Consider the following 15069-nt stretch of genomic DNA (forward strand, 5'->3'; position numbering starts at 1 on the left):
ATTTTATGTACATCCTGTAAAAACTCAGAAGGATTGGTCAGCCAATCTACAAAATCCTGCAAGCTCTTCTAATCTCCCTCACACTCAATACAGTTAATAATTGGAAGACAGAATCAAGGTCTGCTTTGTTGATATCTCAATGAGTCTATGACAAGTGACAAAGTTATAGATTGCTGTAAACAACAATAAAAAAATTTTTGAGAAAATAATTATGAGGGTGGAGCTTACATCTTCTCTATCACAGCTTTATGTATCTATTCCACCAGGGCAAGAAAACAATTACAAATAAAGGCAAACTGATGATTGAGTTGGGGTAGAGTGGGGTTGGATAGAGAAGGAATCAGCAATTAGAATAAATCCTCCAGTCGAATGATTGCCCCAGGAAAGTAAAAGCCCAAAGAATATTATGAAAGAACATCCTTAAATATTAGATATTCCTAGGAATTGTAGAAGACTGGAGATAGCATTCTACTCCTGGGTCTTCTAAAGAAAAGCCGAACGCTGCGGACTCCTCATGAACATGTCCTAGGAGAGAAATGGACAATAATGACACTAAAGGAAGATTTGGGGGCAGTCCACTATTTTTTATTTATATTTATTTACTCAACACTAATTTTGTTGAGTTGCTATGTGTTAAACACAGTTTGAGGCATCACAATACAAACAAAGAAAATCCCTATTCGCCCTCCTTGCTATCTATGAGGAGAGATGGACAATTTAGAAAGCTATGCAGGTGCTATGAGTACTGATTAGAGCAAGTATAAAGAGCTAGCACACAATACAGATATCAAAACCTGCACAGCATGCTCAGGGAAGCTTAGCAGAGAAAACGACTTCTATGCTGAGTTCATGGAAGCTGAACATTATGAATTGAAGAGCACAAAGAAGTTGAATGTGGCTGAGAGACAGAATGCAGGAAAGGTAGAGCAGAGTGCGGAGAGAGAATGCTGGAACCCAAAGCAGACAGCAGGTCATGGAAGCTCCATGACACATTAGAAATGTCAGACTTTCCGGCCGTGCGCGGTGGCTCACGCCTGTAATCCCAGTACTTTCGGAGGCAGAGGCTGGCGGATCACAAGGTCAGAAGATCGAGATCATCCTGACTAACACAGTGAAACCCCGTCTCTACTAAAAATATAAAAAATCAGCGGGGCGTCATGGCGGGCGCCTGCAGTCTCAACTACTCCGGAGGCTGACGCAAGAGAACAGAGTGAACCCGGGAGGCGGAGCTTGCAGTGAGCCGAGAGTGCGCCACGGCACTCCAGCCTGGGCCACAGAGCGACACTCTGACTCAAAAAAAAAAAAAAAAAAAAAAAAAAAGGAAAAAAAAAAATGTCATACTTTCCTTGGAAAGCACTGAGAATTCTTTAAAAGTTTCAAGCAAGCGAATGGATGGCAAGATCAGATCTGCATTTACAAAGTTCAGAGATTGAAACACCGAAAAATGGCAAGCTAAGCGGCTGCTGCAGTTCTACAGGTGAAAAGTAATGGTAGCCCGGACTGGAGAAGGATTTGGGGAAGGAGAGAAGTAGAAAGACTCAAGAGCGATTTCTTAAGGAGAGAAAATTGAGCTGATAGGTGATTAATGTGGGAAATAAGGTACAAGGTTGAGTCGAGGATGCCTCCATGTTTCAGGTTTAGACCAGCATTTGCCTCAGTGGGATTCTGAGCACCCAGAGAGAAACAGGTCTACACAAAAAAAATCATAAATCCCATTTTGGCAAGTTGAGTTTTAAAGCAGCCACACTAAAAAGCTCAAAATAAACAAGTTAATTTTAGTAATATATTTAGCCCAATCTATCCCAAATATTATTTCAACATGATCAATATAAAGAAATTATTGAGATATTTTACATTCTTTTTTTCATATTAAGTCTTGGCTAAATGGTGGGTAATTCACTCTTATGGCACATCACAATTTGGACTAGGGAGATCTAAAAAAAGCACGCAAAATCCTATTGATAATATTGTCCTTGTTTCGTGTAATTATTTCTATACAGAAAAAAAAATTTGTTTACCTAAAGTTTGGGATAGATAAATCCAAGAACTATGTGGGACATTTTATAATTATGGGACCCTGGAGAAAAACTGTCACTGGCATGTATGTCTGATATGAGGTCCTGACTTAGACTGGCAGAACTAACACCACGCCTGTCTCACCAGGAACACTGAGGTTCATAGGGGGAAGTCGGAAGAAACAGAAGCTGGGAAAGGAATGCTATCCAGAATACCTGTGGGTTCTACAGAAAGCATGTTTTTAGAGCTGATGGGAGGGAAAACAATATAAGCAGCACTCATGCAGATCAAGCATGCTGTCATTTTAACAAAAGATAAACTAGACTCTGCCTTGTAGAGACTGGCAGTTTTTTCTTCACCCAAATATTAAATAGTGTGGACAACTTCAAATATTTAAGTACTTCTGTCAGCCCGGCTGTTGGCTTTGAGTCATAGGAACCAATAAAGCAGGAAGTGCCACAAAGGTAAGCACCGTCAGATTTAAGGCAGTGAGGGACAGGAATAGAAGTTTGCCAATGTCAAACAAATAACTTGTAGTGAAAATGGGCCAGAGAGGGGGGCCTACCAAGGAAGAACTCACACTCCAAGAGCCTGGTTCTTAGCAAAGCGGGAAGAGGATGTCTTGTTTATGCAGATAAGTAAAGCCTCACTCCCTGCCCTCTCGGGACCTCTCACTGAGGGAGGGAGGTAAGGGTTGAAAGTGAAGACAGCAGGGTGCTTATGCCATATTAGATCTCCATCAAAATGCGACCCCAAAAGATCATGACTGTGGGAGCTTTGTAAATCAACCCGGGGTGCTTGCCCCGGGGCAAATAGCACAACAAATTAATCCTTTCTCCATGAAATGCAGCAAAGTTTGTATCTATGCTGAATTCAAATTGCTCATTAGCTCTGACATGTTCCTAATGAGGTTATAATGCTTTGGGACAAAGATCAAGTCACTGAACACAAATAGCTAGGGATAGAATCGTAGAAAGATAAAATTAGAAGGACCTTAGAGGAGCGTCTCTCAGACTTTAATACAGATCACCTGGGCATTGTAATTCAGGACATCTGGGGCCCAGTCTGAGATTCTGCATTTCTAACAAAATCCCTGGTGCTGCTGCTCCTGCTGGTCCATGGACAACACTTTGAGCAGCAAGGCCTTAGAGATCATTTAATTCAGTTGCCTCTCCTAGAGGTGAGAGCATCAGGGCCAAGAGACTTATAACTGGAAGCATGCTGAGACTTCCAGGTGGCTAACTAGGGTCAGTTGGGTATTTGTCCATAGACCTGTGAGTCAACCTGAAAATTTTAAATAGAATCTAAGGAGTAGAGTGACCAATCAGGCTAGCTGACTGAGGAAGTTTCCGGAACATGGAATTTTCCTTTTTAAAAGAAGAAAAAATCCAGGAAAACCAGGATACATTTTTCACCCCGCTAGACCCTTTTGAATCTACTTAGAATACAGCATCAGGATTGTATTTTTCTTGACCTTGTCAGTCCCCAAGTGGTGGGATCATGACCTGCCACCAAGGCAAGCACCTTAATATCCTGTCCCAAAGATCTCAAAGAGCAAATGCTCAAACAAGTTTGAGGCTCTACAGAGCCTTCTAACATCACAGTGACAAGTGTCTCTCTAAGAGACAGCCTACCAGTAGATCTCAAAGTAAAGCATAATAAAGGACTATGAAGAACACACAGAAATAAATATTATATAAGCATATAATGTTCCGTTTAAGTACACAAATCTGTTTTCCTCATTTGATAAAATGCATGTAAGAAATAAATCACTAATTTTTATAACTCTCAAAACACTCATTTAAAACATCCTTGATAAAAACACTAAAATAATAAAAATTAGGCTGCATCCCTGCGAATGAAGAAAAAGTCATGCTCTGCACAATCAAAATGATTAGAAATAAAAACATATCCCCACATATTATTATTTTACTCACTGGAACCGGGCTCATTAACGTTAGGTAGAATGATGAATGTCTAGAAAGCAAAAATGAAAAATTTCCAGACTATTCAATGCTAGCAGTGCATTGCTAAGGCTTCCCAAACAGAACGCCAAAGTACTGATTCCATATGCATTCAAAATACCGAGTTAGTGCAATCCTAACCACAATGATTCTCACTCCCTGGAGTTTACTTGTTCAAGAAAGAGGCCAATGTGGTCTGACTGAATTACTTGACTTAATATTCATGGAGTTAGGACACTTAAGACAAACGAAGAAAATAAGTGTGGCTAAATATATACAATGCATTTGGAATAAGTAAAAGACAGAACCCTAGACACTCAGCAATCGTTACCTGGAAATTAAAGAGGGCAGGAGCAATCCTATTATGCATTATAAACAGCCCCGCTGCTGACTTAATGGTAGTTTGAGTAGCATAACCAAGGAGTCCTTGCTCCAATATTAATAGGAAATGTATTGTAGGAATCCAATAGTTCATGAAATTAACAAGGAAAATGAACTGGAGTGAAGCAACTTTGCAAGTAATAGGAGGCATCAGCAATTGCTTCCCTGGAGCATATTGAACACTTAAAAAGAGCTTGGGAAGAGCACATGTATATAAATGAGAATGGACATTATTAGAATTTTTTAATAATACTTTTAATTTAAATATATTTCAAACTCTCTGTTGGTTGTAAGTCTTTTAAAGAAGAAGTTATTAGCCCAAAATGTCAATAAGAGGTCACAGGCTATGAGATCTGGTCCAAAGATATTTGCAAATTAGCTGCCATTTGAGTCAGCTTAAAACTACCACACACTCACCATTAGGCAGCTATCAAAATTATTCCCATTTCACTTCTGTAGAGCTAAATACTTCAAATAATCTAGAAAACAATTTCCCTTCTATAAGCCTCAACAGCCAGAGTAACAGATGCATGCTCATCAGCAAGCTAAAAAGTATAGTTAATTCCACTTACAAACCAATCGACATACGATGAAAAAGAACACCTCCTCCACAGGCACTGCCATGGACAACCCGACCAAAGCTTGCATTGACCAAACAAGAAGCTGAAAGGGTTTCCATAGAAGCAAGAATGTGACTTCTGTTTTTCCCAGACAGAGATCCATCCAAGTCTTCCAAAATTGCTGCATGAGGAAATGGAAATGCCACTAAGTTTGAAGAGTTTATAAACTTCAACTGGCTGGTCTTCACAGTAAATCCACCTACAAATTTGAAGACAGAAAGATTATTACACAATGGCACAAATAGCAACTAAATTCACTGGAGTAATGGTCTTAGGATTTAAATTGCATATTTATCCAGTTTTACAATTCACCTATTCATGCAAGAAAAAAAGTGTTTTCTGTAGTTGTTTTACAGTGAGTGTTTACTGTCTTCCAACCTCTGGTATGTGCTAGAGATACTAAGAGGTATAAGTGCAGCATTGGCCCTACCTTCATGCAGTCTGTAGTCCACACTGTAGAACAGTGATTTTTCTATCAGGGTTGATTTTACCTTCCAAGAGACATATGACACTATTTTCAATCATTTTTGGCTGTCACAATTGGGGAGTTGGCAGTGCTACTGGCAGCTAGTAGGTAGAGACCAGAGATGCTGCTAAATATCCTACAATGCACAGGAAAGTCCCCACAACAAAGGATTATCTCACCCAAAATGCCAATAGTGCCAAGGGTAAGAAACTCTGGTCTAGTGGGAAATAGAAACAGAAAACATTAATTTATTAATTACTTAGCACTAAAGATGCTATGGTTTAGTCTTCCAATCTTTCAGCTTTCATTCCTCTATGGTGAGTCTAAGCCCTCCAATACCTCTTACTATGAGGTTTATACTTTAAACATTTACTTTCAAAAGCAAACTCAATTAATCACTTGGGCAAATAGTATTAGTAATACACTTTCTAAGTATTAGCTGCAGGGCCATACTTCTTGGCAGTCTTTCTCCAACACCACTGCCATGTGACTCATTGGTACTATCAGTCCAATTGCCTAGAAGGAAAGTATGGCAGTGATCTTCTAATTCACACACCCATGTCATTAAAAGAAGAAAACTGAGTACACATCTCCCAGTACATATACTACCATACCGTAATGTATTATGTACATTATAAAATATACAAAAAAAGAAAATAAAATGAAAAATATACAAATTGAGGCTCTAATGTTTTCATTCTGCAGCCCAATAGAGTACATGCAGTGAATTAATTCATGCATGAAAGGCCACACAATTGCACCTCTTGCAACTTCTGTATTTCATTTAATACCACAAACCACCTGCAGCTCTACATTTCAGTCATGTTGGACTTCTTTGTGATTTCCGAAGCACAACTGGCTTTTTGGATTCTATTTTTGTGTGTGTGTGTATACTGTTCCTAGAAATTCTTCCTTGCATATACCTTCTTGCAAACTTCTCTTCACCTTCCTAAACCCTACTCAAGAATAACCTCTATGAGCTCTTGCCTGATTCCCTTCCTCAGCCCCTTCACCGACTTCGTTGGGTGCTCTATTACTGCGTTCATCATGCTTTCTTACGACGATGGGCTTGGACATTTATTTTAGTGCCTAGATCAAGAGTTCCTGGAGGACAGAAATTATGTGTTTTTATATTTGCACCCCCTAGGTCCTTAAGCAGAGCCTGAAATAGACAGTATTTAAGCAAATGAAGAGAGGAGTTAGCCAATATTATTCAGTGAAAAGGGATTAGAGTTCATAGGAGTAGTGTGATTTTTTTTTTCACTGTCTCATGAATGATATGAAATAGTCAAGATATTAAAGAATTGAGGAATTGTGACTGCAAGCACTTGTTATGAGGCATTTTTATTTCTATTATTATTTCTACAATCCTAAACTCAGATGCCACCCAAATAAAAACAATCTTTCATTCTGCCTACATAGGAAAAAAAAAGTGGAGACTTGTTGATTATTCATTTAATTAAAAAAACAAACAATTATCTAAATTGGTGATTCAAACCACAAGAGCATATTTAGTTGAATTACTTGGTTTGGCTGTTTACAATGATCAAATCAACTAGATTACTCTCTACCTCTTTCACCTTGGCCCATGAGTCCTCCAAGTTATTTCTTACCACCTCTGAGATGTGGTTAAAAAGTGGGCAAGAACTCCTATGGTTCCTTTGTGCATACATCAAGTCCTGGACTGTTGAAAACATTAAGCACCTGAACTTTGGCTCTTTTGAGGAAAGGTTGTATGCATGTTAGTTTACACCCAGTTATCTACCTATCTAACTCCATTCATTCATTTAATCAATACACTGCCTTTCTACTAGGCATCTGGCTCTGTGCTAGGTACTAATAATTAAAACTTTGAGCAAGAAAGACATGATCTCTGCCTTTATGAAGGCCAGAGTCCAGCAGAGACATAGGACCATCATGATAGAATGTGATAGGCACCGTAATAGGAGGAGGACAGGGAGCTGCAGAAGCTGCACTGAGAGAATCTCCAGGATATCTTTTAGGAAATTTAAGCAACAGTTTCTACTGATGCAATCTTATAACTGAAAGAGATAATGATTCACAAAATATTTGCCACTATTTATAATACTGACTTGAATATTGGCCTTATTTATCATCTTTTCTGTCTATTCACATAATTACCTTGTCCTCGGGAACAGTCTGAACAGGTTCTAATGGCTACACAGTTGATGAGATCAAAATTAACAAAGGTTGTGTTAGACACCATCAGTTCCCATCTTTTAGGAGTTTTAATCCCAGATGACATACACAGACTTCCCTGTGATTTAAAAGAAAAAAAGATGAAAGCAAAATAAGAAAACTGGACACATGAAATACAATTCATAATGCATGAATAAAAACAAAGATAAAAAAGTGAGCTATCGACTAAGAGAAAATATTTGCCAATCACACATATGACAAAGGACCTATATCCAGAATATAGAAAGAACTCTCAGATTTCAACAGTAAGAAAACACACAATGCAATTCAAAAATTAGGGGAAAAAACCTTCAAAAGATAACTCAGAAAAGAAAATATACAGATAGTACATAAGCACAGGAAAAAAAATGTTCAACATCATTATTCACTAGGGAAATACAAATTAATATCACACTGAAATACACTATGCACCTATTAGAATGGATAAACAAAAATACAATGATGATAGTAAGTGCTGATGAGGATGAGAAATAATTAAAACTCTCCTATGTTTCTAGTGGAATGCAAAATGAGACAGCCACTGTGGAAAAGTTTGGCAGTTTCTTATAAAGTTAAACATGCCCTTATATGACCTAGCAATTCAACTCCTAGGTATTTACCTTGGAGAAATGAAAACTTACATTTATATAAAAACCTGACACAAATGTCCTTAACAGTTCCATTTATAATCACCAAATCTGGAAACAAGCCAAATGCACCTCAATAAACGAATGGATAAACAAACTGCATTACATCTATCTAATGGAATACTATTCGTCAATAATAAGGAATGTAATATTGATACATGCAACAAGTTGGATGAATCCCAATGGCATTCAGGAGTGAAGGAAGCCAGTCTCAAAAGGTTACATACTCTATGACTCCATTTATATGACTGTTGAAAAGGCAAAACTATAGTGACAGAGAATACATTAGTGAAGAGGAGGCTGTGGCTACAAAGATGGAGCAAGGAACTGGAATGGATGCAACTGTTCTGTGTCTTGATTGTGATGATGGTAGTCACACAAATGTGTACATGTGTTAAAGCTCATAGAATTGTACATCAAAAAGTCAGTTTTGCTGTATATTAATATATTTTAAAAACTTTAACAAAAAGTCTGAAAAGAAAGAAACAATAAGTGTTTTCATGATTTTCCACAAAATCTCTTTGACAAACACTATGCAATCAAGTTGCTAGTGCCTCACTGTTCCATTGTTAAAAATAGTCTTACATTTGAGGATTACCAGAATTTTTTTCAATAGCTCCCAACATGAAAAATGATGAAACAATAAACAAATAGCAGAAAAGAAACCCAGTGGACACAAAGCTAGTCTAGAAATCAGAAGAAAACAAAAACTATAATTAATGGCCTCGGAGAAATAAGTATATTATATCCTTGAAACAAAGAGAAGCCTAAAATATTATTTTTAGAAAAAAAAATAGGAGAGTAGAAAAAGGAAACTCAATATCATAGAAAGTAGAACAAAAAGACAAAGAGATGGAAAATTAGTAAGAACATTAAGACAAGAAAAACATTCCAGGAGGCCCAATATTTAAATAATCATAGTTTTAAGGAAAAGAAGAAAATATAGGGGAAAGAATTATCAAAGAAATAATTAAAGAAAACTGTCCAGAAGGAAAGGATATAATTTTCCAGACTGAAAAGTCCCACTCAGTATCTAGGACAATGTTTAGAAAAAGAGCCACAGCAAAGTACATCCTATTGAAATTGCAAAACACCAGGGACAAGGACAAGTTCCTAAGAGCTTTTAGAGAGAAAAAAAAAAAATAAAAGGTTACATATAAAATCACTGGAATCTGAGTATCTTTTTTTTTTGAGACAGTCTCACTCTGTTGCCCTGTCTGGAGTGCAGTGGCGTGATTTTGGCTCACTGCAACCTCCACTTCCCGGGTTGAAGTGATTCTCCTACTTCAGCCTCCTGAGTACCTGGGACTACAGGTGCATGCACCACATCTGGCTAATTTTTGTACTTTTAGTAGAGACAGGGTTTCGCCATGTTGGCCAGGCTGGTCTTGAACTCCTGACCTCAGGTGATCTTCACACCTTGGCCTCCCAAACTGTTGGGATTACAGGCGTGAGCTGCTGCCTCCTGCCCTAAATCTGAGTATCTTAAAGCTATTCAACCTCAAGAGCAGAAGGAGCTACAAGATAATGGAATATTGCCTTCAAACTTTCAGTGCAAAATGAACTTCAACCTGGTATCCTATAACCAACAATCTGCTAATCTGCTAATAAAGGGGTCTCCATATACAGCTCAGAACTTTTACCTTCCATTGTTTCCTTTTTTTTTTTTTTTTTCAGAAATTTACCTTAGGCTATGTTCAAATTGAGGCATTAAGTCAGAAAGGAGGAAAATGTACAAATCAGAAACAAGAGTTCCAATACTAGACAGACATGAAGGAAATCTCCAGGATAATGTTCTAGGGAGATTCCAAGATGGAGCTTTGAAACCCTTCTTATACATTGCTGGTGCAAGCATAAACATTCTGGATTGTTGCTTGGCATTATCCACTAAAGCTACACGATGATCCAGCAATTTTACAACTTGGCTTATAGTCAACAGAAATGCATGCACATGAAGACCAGAAGGCATATAGAATAATGCTTATAGTATCATTATTTGTAAATAACCAAATTTACAAATGATGAAAACAATCAAATGTCCATCAATAGCTATATGCTTTAAAAAAATTGAGGTTGAGTCATAAAGTGGAATACTACCCAATGATTGGAAGAAGAAATACTTGTAACACAAAGAAACATGAATGAATCTCACAGACAATGTTGTGCCAAAGAAGCCAGGTACAATAGAGTTACATGCTTTATGATTCCATTTACACAAAGTTCAAAACCAGGAGAAATTAATCTATATGGATAGAAGGCTGAATAATGCTTGCCCTTTGGCTAGGGAGTGTAGAGTGGGGTTGAATGGTGGGACATGAAGAGGCTTTAGAGGAGCTGATAACGTTCATTCCTTTATTATTAGTTTTTATTTTTTAGAGGCAAGATCTTTCTCTGGCAAAGCTGTATTTCTTGTTCTCAGTTGTATACATATACCTGGTTGGTTTGCTTTCTAAAGATCCATTGAGCTATTCCCCTGTGATTTGTGCACGTTTCTCCATAAATGTTATATTTCCATGAAACATTTACCTTAAAAAGTAGGACAAATACTAGAGAAAGGTATCATAGAAGAGGAAAGGGTAAGGAAAGAAGCTAAAGGAGTTTAATGTCCTTGTATTGCTTATGTAAAGTTTAACAGTGCTGATGTAATTTAGACTTTGTTAAGACAAGCAGGCACATTAAAAACTTAAGGCCAACAGCTAAAGTAATCATAACAGAATGGATAACTTTCAAATGAGTAAATATAAAAAGATGGTATGCAAGACAAATCAAAATAGAAAAGAAGAAAAAAACAGAAACCAAAAACGGATTGCAAACTGAAAGCGCAAAATAAGATGGTAGAAATAAATGCAAATATATGGGAGACATCAGCATGTGGAAGGTAATTGAAACCACTAGAGAAAATGAGATTTCTCCCAGGGAGAGCTAGTATATTGAGAAGAGAAGGGGCCCTACAACAGAATTTAGGGAAACAAAAAGATGAAAGGTCTAAATTGAAGAAGACAAATCCACAAGTGAAAATGGGAAATCACCCCCAGAGAAATAGGAGGAAGAATGAAGCAGCTCCATCAGCATCTGTCTGAAGAAGATATTTTTTAAAGTAGCATCATCTGCTCAAATTAATTACAATAACAACCAAGGCAGCCATCCTACAGATACTTCGATAAGTAGGGTGACTCATTTAAATTAAAATTAGACTTTTTTTTTAGTGTGAAAGGGTATGTTAATTAGAATGCTGGGACAATAAGTATAAACAAACTACTCACCCAAACTAGGATATACCGTCATGCTATAGCACATCTCTATCTTGTATATTTAAGCCATTCTTACTGAAAATTATTCTATTCATCTCAATACAAAGGTAACATTGGCTGTGAGAGTACCAACGCATATACAGGTATGCTTACAGGAAAAAAAAAATTCCTTCTAATGATAAAAAGTTCTTCCAGAAAGTAATGTTTATTTTAGGATATGACTCACTGATAATTGTATGCCACCAATTATATGTGAGTGGAAAGTCTAACAATGGTCAGGCCAAATTCTTTAAAAGTCTTAATTCCTGGCTAGGGGCGGTGGCTCATGCCTGTAATCCCCGCACTTTGGGAGGCCCAGGCGGGCGGATCACGAGGTCACGAGATGGAAAGCAATCTGGCTAACATGGTGAAACCCTGTCTCTACTAAAAATACAAAAAATTAGCCAGGCATGGTGGCGGGTGCCTGTAGTCCCAGCTATTCAGGAGACTGAGGCAAGAGAATGGCGTGAACCCGGGAGGCGGAGCTTGCAGTGAGCCGAGATGGCGCCACTGCACTCCAGCCTGGGCAACACAGAGAGACTCCGTCTCAAAAAAAAGGGTTAATTCCTAAAGGAATGGAAGGCACAAAAGATAGAGGCTAAAATCAGAGTCCCATAACCACAGAGGTCAGGCACCCTCTTTTTCTTTTTCTTTCTTTTTTTTTTTTTTTTTTTTGAACTGACACCTGGCAACACAGTGGTTCCCAAATAAATCTGAAAAATACTGTGCTAAGTAAAGATAATAGATGTTTTTTGCTTATTCACTTTGATGCTAGAATTTCTCATAGCCTTTAGTATATTTTTTCAATGAATTTTATTCTGTATATTTGAGGTTTACAACATGATATTACAGGGTACACACAGGTTATAGTGAAGCAAATTAACATATCTGTCATTTCACATAGTTACTTTTCTGTGACAAGAGCAGCTAAAATCCACTTATTTAACAAAATTCCCTGACACAATACAATTTTATTATCTCTAATGCTTATGCTGTACATTACATCTCTGGACTTGTTTGAGATTTTGGGAAATAGAGGGTACGGTAACCAGCACAGCATAAATGTAATTATAACCAAAGAATTTTCTTTTTCCAGACACTATCCAAGGGCTAGTCTTTCATGAATAACACTTCAGGGAACATTGGTATGGGCGCTAATAAATGTCCTTTGCCAAAGCCATTTTCCATGTGCAGTTGAAGAATATTTGACCAGGAGTGGGAGGGTATCAGGGTGGTCCTAGCTCCACAATACTAGGCATGAACCTTAAACTGCCATTCAACTTTCCAAGCCTCCATTTTCCCCTAAATTCAAGAAGTTTAACCAGATCATCTCTTAGGTAATAGTTGGCTCTTTAATTATGTGGTTTTATGATTTGGATAACTAACCAGCATCTAGACATCCCCTAGAACAAAACTGTTTAACATTTTCCATCAGGGGACTCTTGTCCTGTACTTACTTAAGAGCCTGAAAGGCCCTCAGCTGTACTACTTTCCCAGTGAATCACACCCCAAGGGTGTGATTATTTTTGATTATCTCATGATAGGCACCCTTTTGTCATAATTTGTATCTTAATTTATGTCACTTTCTCATTAATTATGGTGTCTATTTAACATCAATTAAGATACTGCAACATTAATTTACCAAGACAGTTGCTCAGTTTGCTGGGAATTTTGTTTTTAACATCTACTCTAAGGTTATTTCTGGAAAAGTTAAGAACCTCTGATGTACCACAGCATCACAGAATCTAAATCTGGGTACCATCCTCTCTTGAAAACTACACAGTCTGAAAAGAAGAATCATCTCTCAAGGTGGTCATCCTTTTAGAGGAAAAACAAAACAAAAACAAAAACCCTGCCAGGTATTTGTCTCCTGAAAAGGATAGTTCAAAGGAGATTTTACTAAGAAAAGTTGAGAGTTAAATCCAAGAAAATGTAGCTCTATAAGAAAATGACTTTTAAAATCTTCACATTTTTATCTATAGCTATGAAATAATCTTCATTAGAAGTATAAGAATCAAAACTTATTTAAATTTCAATTGAATTAAGCACTCAAGAACAAACTGAAGAGAATATTCTTTCCTTGGCTCCCAAGAAATCTATGATTTTCATAATGATGTGATGACTAGTATGAATGTAGCTCTAATGAAAACAAGAACATAGAGGATCCATTATAGATCTGAAGCCTAAGAGACCAATGGCAGCCATGAACCTCCCCGAGGAACTGGTGCTTCCTACCTGGTAGTACTCTTTGCCCCATCTGCATTCTTGTACCCTGAGAAGTCATCTAGAGTCTGATTTTTATCATGTAGAAATCCATATGTAGGCACATATTAGTGAATCACATACAAAATAATGAACTAGGCAAATCTGTATTTCATGATTTGACCTCTTTCTGTATGAGTAATAATTCTAAATTGCAAACAAATAAAATTCTGTAAGCTACTCATGACTTTTGTGATTTATATGTACTCATAACATTGAAGCCCTGTGTATATATGAGTTCTATTGTCAATATCACCACTATTACAAATAAAAAGCTCCTTTAACTTTTACCAATGAAATACGAGATTCACCAAAGAATGCTATTAGAATTGCATATCCTGGATCATCAGGAGGCCCAGCACATGTAATTTTGTTGTGACTGACAGCCTAAAACAACCACACCGAGGCACTTACCTTGTGGGCAAAATGACCAAGTAATAAGCTGTCAGTAACTGAAGTATTTGCATCACTTTCCAAGATGTCAATTCCAAAATCTCTGCATGAATAAACTTGGAAGTTTTTCAGGCGAAGATTGCTACTTCTAAAAATCTATAAAATACAACATGTTACAGCAAAGGTCTGAGGCTTGGTTTTTCTTGCAGACTTCCTGTAGTTTTTAAAATTATTGATTAAGTATAAAGAAGCATGCTATGTTGCATTAAAGCACCTTTTGTCCATCAATGTCAGTACAGGTATCCTAAAGTTGCTGTGAGGTCAGCACTAATGAGTCTCCTTTGGTAACACCTCTTCGCGCTTTTCATTTTTCCTCATAATAACCAATACGTTAAAAAGATAAATGTGAATTCTCCACATATCTAAAATAAACTTGGAGTGGCCAAATCACACAAAGGTAGCAGAGAAAAACATCGCACCCAAGAACTCTAGTGCTTAACATTTTCTTCAGTGTATTATATATTAACCCATATTGTCAGAAGATTGCAAATATGAAATAAGTAGCTCAGCATGACTACAGATTCACAGTTATGTACATTGTTTATGATAACCCAAACAGGGGTCATGTAATAACAAAATTAGGTTGGTAGAGTTGTAAGCTCCCTACTTGCTATGGTTTAAGCCTGTCCCCCAAAAAGCATGTTTTGGAAACTTAATCCCTGATGTAAGTGTTAGGAGGTGTGTAGGTCATGAATGGATTGGTGCTGATTACAAAAAAACTTGGGGCTGTGAGTTCTATCACTTGCTCCTTCTTTGCCTTCTTTGCCTTTC

The 15069-nt window shown here is 37.3% G+C and overlaps 1 protein-coding gene across 1 annotated transcript in view; it reads right to left on the bottom strand.

Annotated features, from left to right (window-relative positions):
* The window catches only part of PKHD1 (PKHD1 ciliary IPT domain containing fibrocystin/polyductin), a 463584-nt gene that overhangs the window by 247708 nt on the left and 200807 nt on the right, over nucleotides 1-15069 (bottom strand). Inside the window, 3 exon segments of the mRNA XM_050789247.1 lie at nucleotides 4934-5180; nucleotides 7590-7725; nucleotides 14260-14394. Of these exon segments, the coding sequence (XP_050645204.1) occupies nucleotides 4934-5180; nucleotides 7590-7725; nucleotides 14260-14394 (518 nt within the window).

The sequence above is a fragment of the Macaca thibetana genome, chromosome 4 (assembly GCF_024542745.1).
Source record: "Macaca thibetana thibetana isolate TM-01 chromosome 4, ASM2454274v1, whole genome shotgun sequence".
Classification (NCBI taxonomy): Eukaryota; Metazoa; Chordata; class Mammalia; order Primates; family Cercopithecidae; genus Macaca; species Macaca thibetana.